At 54.2% G+C, this 17,879-nt stretch overlaps 1 protein-coding gene across 1 annotated transcript; it reads left to right on the top strand.

The window, feature by feature from the left end:
* The first annotated feature begins 6,257 nt into the window (after window positions 1-6,257).
* Window positions 6,258-17,377, top strand: CAV3 (caveolin 3). The gene is made up of 2 exons (XM_014857932.3): window positions 6,258-6,879; window positions 16,623-17,377. Exons 1-2 carry the CDS (start codon window positions 6,766-6,768, stop codon window positions 16,962-16,964), a joined length of 456 nt encoding a protein of 151 aa, XP_014713418.1. The 5' UTR covers window positions 6,258-6,765; the 3' UTR covers window positions 16,965-17,377.
* Window positions 17,378-17,879: the final 502 nt, after the last annotated feature.

The following is a 17,879-nucleotide window of genomic DNA, read 5'->3' as shown; positions in this document are numbered from 1 at the left end:
GCGCGCATCTGTTTCTGCATCCAAATGACCCCTTTTCCCAAGGACACAGTCACGCAGGATGAGAGCCCACCCCAATGACTTCATCTTAACGTGATCATCGGCAAAGACCCTATTTCTAAATACGGTCACGTTCGCGGGAACTGGGGGCCGGGACTGCAACATCTTTTGTGGGGGACACAGTTCAACCTATACACAACACTGCTCCTAAAAGTTGCCCTCCTTTGCAAAACCTGGGAGAGGAGGGCAATGACTCCTTACTTGAAAAAACAGATGATCCCAGCTTCGCCCGGCAGCTCTGGCCTGGCTTGCAGCAACTGCCCAAGAAGGAAGGGCCCGAAGCTTGGGGACAGCATCCAGCCACTCACTCACTGGAACTTCACCACACTCTGCGGGCCTGTGGGTGCTCCCGGGCCTCTCTCATCCTCTGCATCGGTCCCCCCTCCTGTGGTCTCCTTCCAGTGGTCACCGGCTGCCTGCCACGTGCAGGCATGATGCCCGGCCCTCCGTGGATCGTTGTCCTTTCTCGTCTGCCTCCTCAGCAGAACTGTGCCCTCTGCCAGGTTGGGGTCCAGGTCTTCTTCTCTATTGTCTCCCCAGCACCTGCCACGTGCCACACACTCAGCAAGTGGTTGTTGAAATAATTCATTATTCATCTTTGTTTCCCACCTGCTGAGCCCAGCAAAGTCACCAGCACCAAGTCAATGCGCGTTGAATGAAAAAATGGCCCTGGGAAAGCTTCCCTTGGAAGCTGAGCTGAGCTCAGTCTGTTTTCAAACAAGGTGTTGTTTGTGAAGTGGGGGTCTCTCTGAATTAGTGATAGACGTCTCTGTGAATTAATGATTGATGTCTCTGTGAATTAGTGGAGGCATTCTGATGCAGAAGCTCCAGCTGTTGTCGGAGATCAAGGCCTGCTCTGGGTCTGAAAGAAAACAGCAGACACTGCTCCCATGCACAGGCACACTCACACTCAGCCCTTCCCCTGAGCCTGCGCCGTGTGGTTTCTGAACAGCTTCTCGCTGTGGATCCTTGAGGCTGGCAAAGCTTCCGTCTCTTGTCTCTCACCTGGGATGCAAGCGGATCCCCCTGAGCAATGGCAGGGGCCAGTCTCCCTGTTTTGGCAACTACCCCTGCAGGAAATATGGCCACGTGGATTCATTTACTCACCCTCACTCTGATGGAAACAGAAGGATGGATTCAAGGAACGCCACTGAGGTGTGCAGCTTATGGCAGAGCTGTTCTCCCCTGGTGGGAGGAGACAGTAGGAGAGCAAACCTGGAGGCTCAAACACGGGCAGAGGCCGGCCAGACTCGACTCAGGGGCAGTGCCTTCCCGAGGTGGCCCTGATCGCTATCTCAGGTCGCGGAAGCAGTGTCTGCAAACCCCAGCCTGTGGGCCAAAATCTGGCCACCACCTATTTCTATAAATAAAGTTTTATGGGAATACAACGCCCCCATCTGCCCTTGATTTACGTCCTGTCTGTGGCTGCTTTTGTGGGACAATGGCAGAGTTGAATCGCTGTGACAGAGACTGTGGCCACAGAGCTAAAAGCAGGGTCAGCTTCATGGGCCTGCAACCCGCAAGATCCGGGGCTCGGAAGACGCCCCGAGCTTGGTTTAGCGCTCTGCTGCCACCGTCTCGAAATTCTTAATCATTTTTCACAAGGAACTCCCATTTTTGTTTTTCTCCTGGCCCTGTAAATTACGTAACCAGTCCTGCCTGAAATATTCACTATCTGGACCCGAAGTCCGCCCGTCCCTTTGCTTTTCCAATCTTCGACTCCTTCTCACTCTCTGCCTTAACAGCTCTGGCCTCAGGAAGCTCGCCCCTTTCTGAAGCAGCCTATTACACGTCTGGAAAACTGAGTCAGCTCTTCCTGCTCCCCTTCACAGAAACCCTAACCCTAACCGTCATTATCAAGGGGGCCTACTGTGAGCCAGGCACGGGCTGAATGAAACCAAAGCCACCAGCCCTTGGGACCATCCAGAATGAATCTCACCCCTTCAGCCTTCAGAGATTTGAGCAAAGTTCTTCCCTCCTTCCCCACCAAGTCTCCTTGTCTCCAACCCAACATTGCTGTTTCTCACAAGACGTGTTTCAAACTCCTGCACCATCTTGCTCACCCTCTCTAGATAGGATCTAGTTTTCCAAGACCCCTCTTAAAGCATGGAGCCCAAACAAGGCTCCAAGTGTAGTCTGACCAGTGGGGAGTTGAGTACAACAGTCACCTCCATCATTCTAGATAGTATATCTCTATTAATACATCCTGAGATCACATTGCCCTTTTTGGAAAACCATTCCAAAAATTTCCAAAATCTCTGGTAGGAATCAGGTACCAAAATCTGGTAAGAAGAGATAGTTTTCTTAACCTCATTACATAGATGAATAAACTGAAGTTTGGAGGGGAGTGACCTGCTGATTGGCACACAGCTAATTACTCCTGGTTCTTCTGTCTCCAAATCCCAAGCTCTCCCTTCTACCAACCAAGACCCTTAGGCTCTCAGTTTCTTCATCTGTAAATCTAGAAACTGGGTCTCGTCCGGCTCTGGAGTGCTGTGACTTTTCTTCTAAATGCGACTCTAAGAGCCAAGCGGGGACAGGACACGGGATCCTCTGCCTGGATCTGAACACCGAGGGAAAACAGAAAGCCTCCTTCCCACTCCTTGCCTGCCGTCCCTGTCTCGGGAGCTCGAGCATCAGTGATGAACCTGGCTGGTTCACGGTGGCGCTGACTTTGACAGATCTCAGGGCTACAACTTGCTTGGCATCTCCATCCTCTTTCCTGTTGCTGCCCGTCCTCCTACCCCACGGACTCACGTCCTCCTGCACATCTCACTTTCAAAGACTTTTTCTCCCTCTCTCTTAGCACGCCCAACAACAACAGCAAAATGCCTTTAAAGTAAGAACGCAGAGTCCCGCATAAAACCCCAGGCAGAAAATGGGCTTCAGAAAGCCTCTCTCCCTCCTCGACCGCTTTCTCCTGTCAGGAACATCGCCCCAGCCTTGCCCTGAAAGCTTCGTCTTTCAGTGTGTTCTTTGTCACATTTTCTCCCCGGGTACACAGGTCCCTGGGGCCCATGAGCTTTTCCCCTGGGGTGTGAGGTACAGAGTCGTGGCGTGAGGACCATGGCAGGTTTCACCATCCACGTTTGACAGGTGAGGACACTCGGCACAGAGAAGGCAAATAGCTGACCCAAGGTCGCAAAGTTGGTTAGTGACAGGGCCAAGAAAGGACCTCAGGAGGAGCGGCTCCCGAGTCAAATGCTCTTTCCACGACATCGTCTTTGGAAACAGGATTGTCACGATGAAATGAGAGACAGCTCTCTGCCTTTGGCATCGGGCAATTTCCACTCTGCCTCTCTGATTCCAGTGATCCTTCTGGTCCAGCTGAAGGGCCGCCACCTCCAGAAAGCACTCTGTGGTCACCTCGGGCCACAGCATTTCCTTCCTCTGAAATCCAAAATGTGTCTTAGCTGCCCCACAACCTCGGCCCTCAGCATCAAGATCCCCAGCTCAAGGCCCCTTTACATGACAAATGAGCCAATTTATGGGCACCGAGGGTGCCTCAGCACGGCGCCAGCACAGAGTGGACCTCAACAATCAGTAGCTGGTTACTGCCGTTATCACTCATTGTTCCAGTTATGATGACTGTGAAACAGGCTATCCCAAAATTTAGTGACATAAAAGAAAGTATTATGCTCCTGGAGTCACTGGTTTTGATACTCAGACAGGGCACTGAGAAAACAGCTTGTCCCTGTTCCATGATGTCTGGGCTTCACCTAGAAGGCGCGACGATTTAGGGGCGACTTGAAGACTGGGGACTGGAGTCCTCTGAAGTCTTGTTCACTCACATGTCACGCTGGCTGACAGCTCGGGGCCTCAGTCCCTTGGCAGGTGGTCTTGCCACATGGGCTGGTGGGCACTTCCTCGCAGCACGGCATCTGGGCTCCAAAAGCAAGAATCCCGAGAGGAGACAGCCAGGAAGCTGTACCCTCCTTATGGCCTGGCCCAAAGCTCACCCAGCCCGGGTTCTGCTGCACCCTGTGAATGAGAACCATCCAAAGCCCTGCCCAGATGAAGGGAGCAACGCAGACCCAGCTCCTGGTGGAAGGAGGGTCAGTCCCATCATGAGAGCACAGACGCGGCCACCTTTGGAAAAGGCAACCTTCCAGGGTCATTACCATTCTCTGTTCCCATCACTTCTCCTTGATGAGTCTCTTCTAGGCAGCTCCTCCACCCCTTGTGACAATACTGCCGGCCCAGCTGCCCCAGCTTTCACCAGATGCACCTGGTGCTGCGGTGGACAATGCTCAAGCTCAGGCTCAGACGCCCGCTGCATCCCACACGGACGCAGGCAGCAACACGTCTTCTTCGTCCCAGTCTCTTTGCAGGAGGAGGGACATGTCCCCAGGACCTGGGACCTGGGACCCAGGCAAGGAGATAAAAAAACAAACAAACAGGTAATTCCTAAGAGATTTAGTGACAGAGTTTTCTTGTTGCCTACCATTTAACCCTAGTGACACAGTGAGGGCCGACCATGAGCCCAGCTAAAAATCTACATTTCCTAGCATCCTTTGCCAAGAGGGGAGGCCAAAGAGAGCAAACAGTAAGTGTCAAGTGGGACTTCTGGGAAAACTGTCTAACAGAGCTAACTCACCTGGCAGATGCCTTTTCCTGCCTTCACCCTTTCCTCTTTCTTCTTGTCTAGACTCAGATACGATGGCTGGAAGAGCAGCAGCCATCTTTTGCCTATGAGGTGGCTCTCAGAAGAGCAGAACAGAGAGATGGAAGTCTGGGTGCCTGATGACATCACAAACTACCTATTTGTGTTATGTGACAGAGAGAAAAAAATCCCCAGCTTTTACAAGCCACTATCATTTTGCATCTTTTTTATTAGTAGCCAAGTACAATTACTGATACAGCCCCTATTTTATTATTTATTTTTGATAAGGAAGATTGGCCCTGAGCTAAGATCTGTTGCCAATCGTCCTCCTTTTGCTTGAGGAAGATTGGCGCTGAGCTAACATCTGTGCCAGTCTTCCTCTACTTTTTACGTGGGTTGCTGCCACAGCATGGCTTGATGAGCGGTGTGTAGGTCCACACCCAGGATCTGAAACTGCAAACCCTGGACTCCAGAAGGGGAGCATGCAACATAACCACTACACTACCGGGCCAGCCCCAGAGCCCTTATTTTATTGCCTCCAGCTTTTCAATTAGTCTTCCTGCCTCAAACCTTGCCCAGCTCCAATCACCAGTGGTCTTCCTCACACGCAAATCTGATAGAGACCTTCTGCGGCTTTGAAGTCTTCAATGGCTTCCCAGGACCTCTAGATAAAATCCACACTGTTTAGTGGCATTCGGGATCCTTCACACCCATGCCTGAGCTGGGCCATATCTCCTGCCTCACCCCCCACACAGCCAGAGCCCCAGCCATGGCACACTTCTCAGCATTCTGGTTCTCACCAGTCCCCTGGTTGCTATAGTCTTGCTACCTGAAACGTTCTATGTGGCGAACTCCTGCTTGGCCTTCAACACCTAACTCTAAAGCCACCTCTTCCAGGAAGCCTTCCCTGATGCCTTCAGAGTAAGCTGTCGCCTCCTATGAGCTTCTAAGGCAAGTTCTTTGAGAAATATCTCTAATCTGTGGCAATTGCCATGCTGTACTATAACTACTTATTTTTTGATCAGTCTGTCCTGTTAGACGGCGAGCTCCTCAAGGTAGGGACCAAGCCTAATTTGTCTGTTTATCTCCAGGTGGTTGTAAATCCTGAATGAATGAGTGGGTGGATGGACGAATGGATGAACAGACGCTGGCACCCAGGGACTCAGAGTCTCCGTCCTTCGTGCTGTGGAGGCCTTGAGTGACGGTGAGTTGGAAGAAGACACAGGAAAACTGAGCAAGCCCGCAAGAGAGATGCTCCCCACTGACACCCCCGCTGTGTCTGGGGCCCATGGATACCCTGGAAGCTGTCACTAGAGGCAGGGCGAAAGGCAGCATAAACGTGGATTCTGCGTCCCCTCCACATGGCATCAAGAAAGCAGAGGAGGTGAGCAACCCCATCAGTGGTCTCCTCCCCTGTCTCACCCCCAGCCCCCCCCCCCCGCCCATCTGCTCCCCTTCCAGGGGAAAACCCCAGAAACAGGAAAACCTCAGCCCTGCTCAGGGCCACTGAACAGCAGGGCCCGGACTAATGACTCCAAGGAGAATCCCTAGCACAGCCTTTCCCACACACGAGCTCATCTCCTGCTCTCTGCAAGGACAGGCAGAGCCTGATGGTTATCAGACGGTCCCGTCTTACAGGTAGGGAAGTGGTGGCCCAGAGAGGGGAGGTGTGCCCACACTCACACAGCCAGCAAGAGCCAGGGCTGGGGACCAACCCCACCACCCCTGGGGGGCAGCCCGACCGCTGATGGCGGTGAGCAAATACCAGCGGCCCGCCCGCCAACAGCAGAGCCCCTGGGCAGCCCGCAGTGGGGGCCAGGCCCTCCGCCCTCTGCAGGGCCAGCACCGTGGCAGCCCCCTTTAAGGAGTGCCCGCCTCCAGCAGGGCTCCAGGCTTAATTTTAGCTTGGAGGCCTGCCACCCAAGGCTTTAGCGAGAGCAGGCCGGAGTTATGTGGGACAGCTGTCAGCCGGCACGCAGGGTGGGGCCTGCTTAGCCGGCAGGGGCACAAGTCTGGGGACACTGAACGGGTGTCCCTGCCCCAAGTCTTCAGCCCCGCCGGCCACGCAGCTCCGGTCTCCTCCCGCGGGTCCTCCCAGCTCTGCGATGATGGCCGAGGAGCACACAGACCTGGAGGCCCAGATCGTCAAGGACATTCACTTCAAGGAGATCGACTTGGTGAACCGGGACCCCAAGAACATTAACGAGGACATAGTGAAGGTAGGCTGGGGGCCCCCAGGGGCTCCGCTCCCCATTCCATCAGCTTCCCTGAAAAGGGACCTGTTCCCCGGGCTCCTCCAAGTCCCCCCCTCAAAACCCAGCTGGTACAAGGCCCAAAGGACCTTTGGCACAAACCAGAGCCGAAAGGGAGCTGGCCAGACAGGACCCAGGTGTTGACGGGTTGGGAGGAAAGCCCTCCTGACTGTTCCCACGCTCTTCCCATGGGCTCCTGGCCTCGTCCCAGGCCAGCGATGAGGTGGCCAAGCTGGGCTCTTTTCCGGGCCAGGGCCATTTCTGCGGGCTCCACAGTGGGCGCAGGTTAATCCCAGGGCACGGCTTCCTGCAGGGCTGGCGGTTATCGCAGGGGCACCCTGTCCCCTGACACTGCCCATGTCCCCTGCCCACAGCGGGGCCATGCCACGCTCACCCGGCTCCCGCGACCCCAGGCCCAGTGGCCGGCCAGGGCAGAGGCCTCTCTCAGGGTGCCCGGGCCGCAAGGGGAGGCTCAGAGGAGAGCTGTGTCCCCCGGCTGCTGCCGGAGTCAGGCCTATGTCCTCGCCGGGTGCCCTGGCTGCCTGTGCCTCCAGGCCCACACCCTCCCTCCAACCTCCACCTGTAGCCACAGGGATCTTTCTACAGCAGAATCCCCTCCAGGGATCAAGGGAGCAGGGCGCCCACCCGCCCGCAGCAGAGTCCCTGCAAAGGGCTGCAGAAAAGGCAGGAGCCAGGGGCCTCCCGGGTCCTATGGGCTGCGTCGGACTCTCACACCAGCACTGCCCAATAAAAATACAACGCAACCCCTCACACACTCCCCCCACGGAACCATAAATTTTCTAGCAGCCACAATTTTGAAAAGGAAAAACAAACAGGTGAAATTAATTTTCATGATGTTTAACCCAACATATCCAAAACAGTATCATTTCCTTGTGTAGTCAATATAAAACGCTTATTAATGAACCAGTGTACAGCCTTGCTACACCTTCAAAATCCAGTGTGTGTCTTAGACCAAGGCTGCCTCTCGGTTCAGACTCCACATTTCCATCCAAAATCCTTGTTGTGTGTTGAGATTTCCTAAAATGTACAGTCGAAGAACGATTCACATGCACTTATGGTTCCAAATATTCTTAAATATTTTCCACTCATAGAATGGAGAAGCAGTTTCTACATTTTAATTAAAATTAAGCAAGATTTCGAATTCTTCAGGTGCACTGGCCACAGGTCAAGTACTCAAAGCTCACAGCCACTAGATCAGATGCGTGGCGAAGGGCTTGCTCTGAAGCTCAGCCCCTGCCTTGTCCCCCTTCAGTGGGACACCTCCCGTGCTGGAGGAAGTCTAACTTCTCCCCACGGCTTTCAAATCCCAACACAACCCAGCCCCAAACTGCTTCTTCTGCCCAGTTTGTTCCCAGCTTCCAGCCCCAACAACAGGAGTCGGCCACACCAACCAGAACACACTCCTGTGTCTTTGCCAGGAGCCCCTGCCTCCTCTCCTCCACGTGGTGAAGGCCCCACTCAGCCTACAAGACCCAACTCAAACGTCACCTCCTCCAGGAAGCCTTCCCCAACTCCTCCAGGCAATTGGTAGCTCCCTCCTCTGTGCCCCCACTTCACCCCGGGCATTTGTCATAACAGCTCATCTTATGCTATTAGTGAATTTATAAATATCATCAGTGGTGGAAATAGGTTAATTACAGCACAGGTGAAAAGTGCTGCAATGGGGAAAATGAGGGAGCGAATTTTGCAAACCAAAAAGCACTATATAAACCTAAAATAATGTTTGTCATGATTTGTGCAATATGCTCTAGCGGGAATAGTCCTGGACATGATGCTACCAGATCTAGTTTCAAATCTAGACTCTTCTAACCTAAAAAAGATGAGCGTGATATCATTCACCCCCACCGGGTCAATGAGTCTCAGAGCAGCGCTGAACAATAGAACGGCAACGTGAGGATTGAAGGGAGATAAAGGGTTTGAAAGTGCCTAATACGGTCCCTGGCACACAGCAAGGGTGTGACAAATGTGAGCTGATTAGGAGCTGAAATGTGAGCCTGGAGGAGCTTGCAGGACGAGAGGACTCTGCCACAGGCCAGCTCTCACGCCCGTGCTCCCCCTGGTGGTCCCTAGCCAGCTGCTGGGGATGGAGGAGGGGACCCCAAGAGAATGTGGTTTCTGAGGGACACTCACACTAGGCGACAAGTAGAGAGAGGCTCTCGGGTCCTGCTGAGCCAGGAGGGAGCCGGCCAGGCTCCAGGCCCAGACGGTAATCCAAGGAAGGGACGGGGGCGGCCACAGAGACGCAGCTGCTCACGCAGCCCCCCTGAGCCCCAGAGAATCATCACTCAAGGCTGAGCAAAGGCCCACAAACAATCTGGTCCGGGCGGGGTTATTATTCGGTATATTTATTGGACATTCCCTGGTTTGGGGAGTTATTTGACTTTTTCTTTTGTTCTTAAGGAGTGAGAAATGAAAAAGTTTTCGATTTAGAACAGGGATCATACAACGGAGTCAGATAAATACCACAAACAGGTAGACTTCAGGTCGGTGTGATGGGCTGAGAAAGAATGAAGAAAGGAGAGAAGGGAGCACGGCAGGGAAGGGGGTGGGCGGTCTGCCCGAAGGTCAGCCTTCGGATCAGCTGGGCTTCTGTCACCGACTGGGGAAAAGACAAGATGGAAGGAGGAGGAAGAGCGAGGAGTGAGGGGCGAGGGAGACAGAGAGAAACAAGGCAGAGGCTGAGATGAAGGCTCAGACGGCACCTGTCAGAGGTGGCTTCACACATGGCCACAGGCTCCTCATGGGCTAGGATGGTGACAAAGGAAGATGCTGGGATAAGACTGAGCTACAGAGACCTGAGTTCTGGTCCTAGCCCTGACACTAACTTGCTGTGTGACTCTAAGCAAATCTCTTTCCTTCTCTGGGCCCAAGCCCCTGGTGTAGGTACAGGCTTGGTGGAGAGGAGGGAGACCCATCCCCTCTGCCGCCAGGTGCTGAGGTTTCGCACAGAGAAGCCACAGATGAAGAGTGGGAGATAGACCCACCGTGTCTGTGGATTTGACCCCAGCAGAGGGGAGACGCTCCCTTTGGACTTTCCAGAGTAAAAACTTCCCCAAACCTCCCCCAAGCAATCCTGGTGCTGCCCTTGAACCCAGTCTGGAAAATGAGTGCCAAAGGCAGAGGGGGCCTCTGTACAGCCCAGAAGACTCACACTATGGTCTCCAGGGCTCAGGGCTGGGCCTAGGGCAGAGGGGAGGCTCCTGAGGGCCCAGAGCTGAGCAGCTGGGGAGAGCACACCCCAGTCCCGCTGCCCCCAGAATCTCCACCATCCGTGGAACACTGAGTCCACAAATCATTACTGGGTGCCCACTGGGTGCCAGGCACCGTGCTGTCTCAGAGGAGACGGTGATGAGCAGGACAGACACCCTGTGTGTAAGCCCCAGGCCAGGCTGGGGGGATGTGAATGCATGCCGAGGGCCGCCCGGGCTCTCCAGCTTGCCAGTGAGGACGCCCTCCCCTTCAGAGCCACGTTGTAAGCCTCCAGCCCTCTTCCCCAGGCGTTCCCGCTGGACCCCAGCCCGGCTCCAGAGCGCCCTGCGTTACTTCTGGGAGGGCTCAGGGCTGTCTCATCAACAGCCCTCTCTGCCCAACTCCCCTGAGGCAGTGGGCCCTAAAGCAGCGACGACTGAGCCCAAAGCGTCATGCAGGCCCTTCAGCTTCTGGCTCCCACCGCTCCCTCCTCAGGCACTCACTGTCGGCCCTTCAAACAGGGCGGGGGACAGACATGATCCCAACCTGTCACATTGGCTCCCAGCCACCTCCAACCCACAGCTGCCGCTAAACGCCCTCCTCCTTCAGAAAAACAGACACCACCACCCGCTGCCTGTCAGCTCAGGCTACTAAACACCCGAGGACCCAGTAGCCCACCAGTCCAACAAACTCTGCTCCCAGTTCGGGCCCATCTGGATGCCCTGTTGCAGAAAGATGAAACTGACCTGGTACTTCCTCTTGAGAAGTATCCAACCCGACAGAGAAAATGAGACTAAAATAATGAGAATATACGGGAGAAGGGGCTAAATACCACAAGTCGGTGCCAGGTGAAGCATCACATGAGCTGAAGGGAGGAAGACATTAATTTCACTTGGAAAATCGGGGGCCCACTTCATGGGGCCGAGGTATCCAAGGTGCATTTAAAAAATGGGAAAAAATTAAAATGTGGAAAGGGAGAATAGGCTTTCCAAGAAGAAAGAACAAGAAAAGCACAGGCCACAACATTGGGAAGAATGTTGGGCAGAGCTGGCAAACGTGAGGGATGGGTATGACCGCTCCCCCACCTATGTCCATGGCAGACATTACTAATAGATCCCAGCACTTTCCAGGACCATCAGCAAGGCAGAGTTGACACACAGATGAAACCCCTTTACTACACTATTCCGGAGAACAGTGGAACTGAGACAGAGCATCTGAAAGGGAATTTGTGGGAGACGGGGCAGAAGGGGCAGCCTGAGGCTGAGTTATGGAAGGTCGTCCAAGCTGCCAGTCATTCCACACTGGCAATTCCTTCCTTTTGGAAACGTCTTGCTCCCTGTCGAGTACCCCTGAGGAGGGCCACCTTGGGCTAACTTCCACTGAGGTATTTATAACTTGTGTTATTGGGACTCCTGGGCATCAACTAGTTTAGAGTTTTTCAAAACGTGGTCCACTTTCTTGGGGAGCTCTTTAAAATGCAGATTTCTGGACCCTGCCACCAGAAATTCTCCCTGGGCAAGGGCTAGTGAATGCTTTGCACTTTCAAGCGCAAACAAGTCCCCCCTCTCCTACAGAAGCTAAACCGGAGTCCAGGCTTATCACCAGCTTTCCCTGAAGACACTGTATCAGTTATCCACTGCTGTGTAACAAATCATCCCCAAACTCAACAGTTTAAGGCAACAGCCCTCTGACAGTCTCTCACAGTTCTGCGGGTCGACTAGACTCAGCTGGGCCATTCTGCTGGTCCCACTGGTGGCCTCGCATGCAGCTGCAGTCAGATGGCAGCCGGGCTGTGACCACCTGGGGCCTCCACTGAGCTGGAACATCCAAGATGGCTCACTCATATGCTGGTGCCTTGGCAGGGATGGTGGGAGGCGGGACTCAGCTGGGATGTTGGGAGGGCTGGGCCTCTATCTCCGGGTAGTGTTGGGCCTCTCCAGCAGTCTCTAGAACAGGGTGTAGTGACGGACCTCTAACTGCACTGGTCTCCAGAGCAGGGTATAAAAGTGGACTTCCAACCCGGCGGCTCAGGGCGCCCAGAAGCGGAAGCTGCCAGGCTTTCTGGAGGCTTAGTTCTGGAACTGGTACAGCATCCCTTCTACCGCCTCCTGGTGGTTAAAGCGAGTCACAGGGCAAGCCCAGACTTGACATGGGATGAGACTATGCAAGGACATAAACGCTGAGAGGAATGACTGGTTGGGGGGTCATCTCTGGAGACTAGCGAACCACCCACCACAAGCTGGTGCACAGCCAAGCCTGGAACTCAACCCAGGGCTGGTCCCCCTGCTCACATTGCACCTGCACCAGCTTTCCTGAAGGCCGAGACTGACAGAGAGGACAGAAGGAGATGGGCAGGAGGGAAAGGACCCCATCACCCAGGTCTGACCAGGTTCTTCTGGTGGGATCCTTTCTCTCACCTTGAAGCCTCCTGTTATCTCCATCCCTTCCTAGATCGTTTACAGGAACCCAAGGCCCTTTAAGGCCCAGCCCAGTGTCCCAGGTCCCCCTGTAAGGTGGCCTGGACCCCAAGCTCCAGCTAACCCCTAGCCCCCTCCTCCCGTCCTCAGCACCAGCCTCTGCTGCGTGCTGTGCCTCAGCTCCTGCTGGGGGACCGGGTCCTGCCATGACCCTGATCCTGGAGACAGCAGAGGAAATTCAGGGCCAGGCTTTGATGTCAGGCCAGCACCGGCTGCACCCCTGCTTGTCCCTTACAGGCCGGGTGAAGCACTAGATATAAGATACACGGTCAGAAACCGACACCTACAGAGGCCGCATTGTGGGCTTTACTCTGGGGATCCCAGATTGTAGAGAATTCTATTATTGTTACTACCAGTTACAACACAAGAAGCGAAGCTCTGCCATTTATCAGCTGTTCTGCAGCCGCTTCCACTTTACAGGCCAGTGATTCTCAAACTATTTGGCGAAAGGGCCAGTTGTATTAGGATTATTCCAATACTTTTGTAAAATGTAATAAAAATTAATTACTAGAGAAACGAAATGAAAAACAGACATCAAAAATATAAGCTCCCATTTTTATTATTATTAGATTTAATAGACATAAAATTACTGTGTCAAAATTCTGCAAATATTTCTAGATGCTTACTCTCAGCTTCTGTACTTACCTTGTTGGGGAGGGGGCACCGAATGTGGACCACCCTTTAAATAGCAAGGTAACAAGTGAGCAGAGTAAGACCCAGCCCAGCTAAGCCACCCCCTCGGGTCTTCTGACTCCAAAACTAACACCGTTTCACTAGGGATCTTAGCCCAGTCATCTTGGTGTCGAGTTAAAAAACAAAAACCAAACAATCGAAAAAACCCTCAGAGGCTCAGAGAGGGAAAGCAGCATGCCCAAAGTCACACAGTAACTCAGTGGCCAAGGGGAGACTAGAAACAGATGTCTATCCTCCTGCCCAGCGCTGTTTCCCCCACCCACAGATACGCTGTGGGAATTGTCCAGGACCCCAGATGCCCAAGGACTGAGTCATGCAGGATTCCGGGGGAGGTATTTTTGACAGGGGTGGCTGCTGGCCTCCCCTGCATCCTCTGCTGTCCGGCACCTTCTCCGCCCTTTGGAGACCGCAGGGGCTGCGCTGGCTGGTTCCGATTCATCAACTGGCTCTCTTCCTGTTCCAAAAATAAATATGCCAGAGGAGGGGACACCAGCTGAAGGAGCAGCCACCTTCCCACTCCACCCCAGCCCCGCCCTCCAACTGCGCACCGAGCCCTGTGGCTCCGGTGGATCCAGCCCCTACCCCACCGCCCGCCCAGAAAAAGGCATCTCCCTCTGCTTCCGGAATCGAATTAAGAAATGAAGTCACTGTGTGCTTCTGACGCACTGGCAGGACTGTCTCGAGCTGCGTGAGCCGGGTCTTATAAATATCTGCCCAAACCAGCGCTGGGACCAAACTGTGTCCACGCTCAGTCCAGTCAGGGGCCAGCTGCCTCCTCCAGCACAGCCCATCCTCTGAGGGCACATTTGCTGACTTGGAAAACTAGGAGTTGCCCATGCACGGTGCCCGAAGGCGATCGCTGGAAACAGTTCCAGCATCAGCACCAGTGGCTTCTGCACAAAACTGATAATTAAAAGACATGACAGAGAGATTCCAGGGGTAGGATCGTTAGTGTAAGCAGAAAATGGGAGAGAAGAGGACTCTGGCCCTCTTGCCAGCGCAGGCTGAGGTCTGAGTGCACACCCGCATTTACGACGAGGCAGGCTGGAGCCATACGAGCTTTTGACCTGGGGTCTCCACAGATTTTCTGAGATAGATCTTCATGGGAACTTCAGAGCAATGGGACAAATAATTACTGTCACGGAGCACCTAACATGTGCCTGGTATTATGCTCAGCACCGCCCAAGAGCTGGTGTACAGACAACCTGGTTACATCCACTTCCCCCGAAAGAACTTAGGCTGGAAAGAGAAGCAGCAAAGCGATAGCGTCTTTAGTGCTAGAGAAATACAAACTGGAGATGCGTTTGCTCTCTTCTTGCTATTCCTTTAATTTCTGCAATGTGGCTATGTTATTTTACAATGAAAAGTAATTTTAATAATAACTTTGCTCATAGAGGAGAGGAGCTTCTCTCAGCCCACCAACAAAGGTGGGGAAGGGGCTGGTCCTGGAAGGTTGAACTGTGAGCTCTGGCCCCACCCACCCCCACAGGGGCCCCTCCCATCAGTCTGATTAGTTTGTGCGTTCATTCAACCAACTTTTATTAAAATGGCCCAGGAACACTGGCAGATGGTCACTGCCCCCCTTTTATAGACAAGACAGCCAAGACTTAGTGGCATTGAATGACATCATATACAGAAAGCAGCTATGACAGTGCTTAACACGTAGCAGGGACCCCAGAAAGGTTGGTTAAGCAACTTGGCTGAAAGTAATCTTTTTTTTTTCAAGTCCATTGATTATTTTTTCCCACTTCCCGAATGGGACCTCAGTCACTATTTCAGTGGGATGTGGGAACCGGATTCTCTGAGCTCCCACGTTCCTTCCAGCTGCGAAGGAGGGACGGGGTGGGCAGTGGGGAGAGGAAAGTCTGGGGTCGCTGCGGGACCAGGGCAAGGAAGACAACTCCTGTCTCCCCGCAGGCGCCTCGGCCGGCTCAGCCACACTCAGACTCCAGACCCTTTGCTAGACGGGATGGCATGGCCCTCACTCTGCCACGTGCCAGATGCTAAAATAGCTCAGATCTATGCGCCTCTAACCCACCACCATCACTCCAACCCAGGCTGCCGGCAGGTCCTGCCTGGAATACCACGACCCCTCCCAACTCGTCCCCCACATGCGTCCTCACCACCACCCCAGCCACGGCAGCCACGGTGAGCTGCTCAAAACTCAGCTCAAAGACGCAGGGAACACACTGGTGGTTGCCAGAGGCTAAGGGTGGGAGGCAGGTGAAATGGGTGAAGGGGATCAAAAGGTACAAACTTCCAGTGATGAAATAAATAAGTCCTGGGGATGGTGACTATAGTTAATAACACCGTATTACATATTTGACAGTTGCTAAGAGAGTAGATCTTGTAAGTTCTCATCACACACACGCACATTTGTAACTGTGCGTGGTGACAGATGTTAACTCAGTGTGGTGATCATTTCCTAATCTTTACGTATGTCAAATCGTTATGTTGTACACCTGAAACTAATACTATGTTATATGTCAATTATACATCAATTAAAAAAATAATAATATCCGGCCGAGCTGCTCCCTGTGCAAAAGACTTCAGAGGCTGCTCTGGCCTGGTGTCCGTCCTGCCTCGCCTCTCCAGCCTCTGCCTCTTCCCTCCAGCCTCTGGGCTTGCGCTTGGCCTTCCAGAAGCACTGCCTGTCTCCGAGACCACAAACTGTCTGTCCCTCTGGGTCCCAGCAGTTAGTGCCCAAACGCTCTTCCAGCCCAGACCCCTCCCTCCACCTGGCTACCTTCAGGTATCACCTTAGCAAGGTCTCTCCTCCTCCAGGCAGCCTTCTGTCACCACCAGGCTGAGTGAAATGCCCCCTGTGGGAGCAAAGCCCCCTATCCTTCCCTTCTCACACACTTATCCCTGTGGTATGATTGCCAATAAGCTGTGGGAAGGCAGGAGCCTTTTCCAGTTCACCATCTATCAGCAGCACCCAGTAAATCTCTGGGGGGTGAGTATGACCATCCAACTCCCTAGGATCATAAAATAACAGAATTTGAGAGCCGCGCCTCCAGGCCCGCCTCTGACTTACTGCTGGCCTTGAGCAAGTCACTCAACTCCTCAGGGCTGCCTAGCCACCCGTAAGATGAGGGCTTGGACCAGCTCTTGTCCCTCCCTGCTCTAGCGCAGCATCAGCATCACCTGGGAGCTTGTCAGAAATGCAGAGTCCCAGGCCCCACCCCGGATGTGCCAGGTCAGAGTCCCTGGCGGGGGGCGGCCCCAGCCATCGAGTTTACCCAGCCTCCAGGGGGCTCTGACGCTCTCACAAAAGCTTCAGAAGTGGGGGGATGCTGTGACTTGAGGATTCCCCTCCCGCCCCCGCAGGTGGATTTCGAAGACGTGATCGCGGAGCCCGTGGGCACCTACAGCTTCGACGGCGTGTGGAAGGTGAGCTACACCACCTTCACCGTCTCCAAGTACTGGTGCTACCGCCTGCTGTCCACGCTGCTCGGCGTCCCGCTGGCCCTGCTCTGGGGCTTCCTGTTCGCCTGCATCTCCTTCTGCCACATCTGGGCGGTCGTGCCGTGCATTAAGAGCTACCTGATCGAGATCCAGTGCATCAGCCACATCTACTCCCTCTGCATCCGCACCTTCTGCAACCCGCTCTTCGCCGCGCTGGGCCAGATGTGCAGCAACATCAAGGTGATGCTGCGGAAGGAGGTGTAAGGCCGGGAGGGGCGACGGGGGCGGCCGCGCGGGGGATGTCAGCCCAGGCCGGCCCCACAGGACTGCTCCACGCGGGCTGCCGGCGAGCTTTTTCTCCTTAGGGACTGCTATTTCCCCCCAAGACGGGAGCACACACTTCAGGGAAGCCAGAAAGAGAAGACGACCCCCGCGCGCAGAAGCACAGAGGCCCTTCACTCTGCCCCGCCCCCCACGATGCCCCCTCGACCCGGCGCGAGGGAAGATGGTTTGCTAAGAGGCAGCTACTGCAAGTCTTTGCGTTCACCTGTACTGTAACAGCGTCCACCAGCACTCGGTTCCCACCCGGGCTCAACCCGTCCACACACGCCGCCCGGGAAAGCCACCGGTGACTGTCGGCGTTGGGAGGGTGGCTCCAATAAAGGGTTTCGGCCGCATTTGGGGAACGCTGTGTTTTGTGTGTGTCCACAGGTGGGTGCATGTGCTGATCAGCTCCAGAAATAGATGTCCATGCCCTGAGAAACAAGTGAGGCAAGTCGCGTGGCCCTGCTCTCGGCCAAATCCAAGAACCAGACAGGGTTTGGTTTCTCTTGAGACTGTTCCTGTTTGCCGGCTATCTGCGCCCCCACCTTCTTTGGGACGCTATTTCCCACTGACTTCTGTTGCCCCTGGGCCAGCCAGTGGTCACCAACAGGAGAAAGTGGCCCTTGGGCCACAAGGGGAGTGACCCTCCCTGGGCACCACTGAGGGCAGGGCCTGGGCTCAAACGAGTCCCCAAGCGCCTGGCATTGCCACTTGGCAGGTGTACTCCTTCAGCCCTAACAGGTGTGATGAGGGCATAAGGGCCAATGTGTGCACCTGTGGGCTCACTAGGGAAATAAGAAGCAGTAGAAAGGGCAAGTCCCACCTCCTCCCACCTACCCCCACTGCAAAAAAAAA

This window comes from Equus asinus, chromosome 21, assembly GCF_041296235.1.
Source record: "Equus asinus isolate D_3611 breed Donkey chromosome 21, EquAss-T2T_v2, whole genome shotgun sequence".
Classification (NCBI taxonomy): Eukaryota; Metazoa; Chordata; class Mammalia; order Perissodactyla; family Equidae; genus Equus; species Equus asinus.
This window is presented reverse-complemented; position numbering and strand designations above follow the sequence as displayed.

Excerpts from the sequence above, each read along its gene's own strand:
- CAV3 (XM_014857932.3), top strand. The coding sequence starts at position 6,766 with ATGATGGCCGAGGAGCACACAGACCTGGAGGCCCAGATCGTCAAGGAC. Across the intron at positions 6,880-16,622 it reads TTAACGAGGACATAGTGAAG|GTGGATTTCGAAGACGTGAT; the intron begins GTAGGCTGGGGG and ends CCGCCCCCGCAG.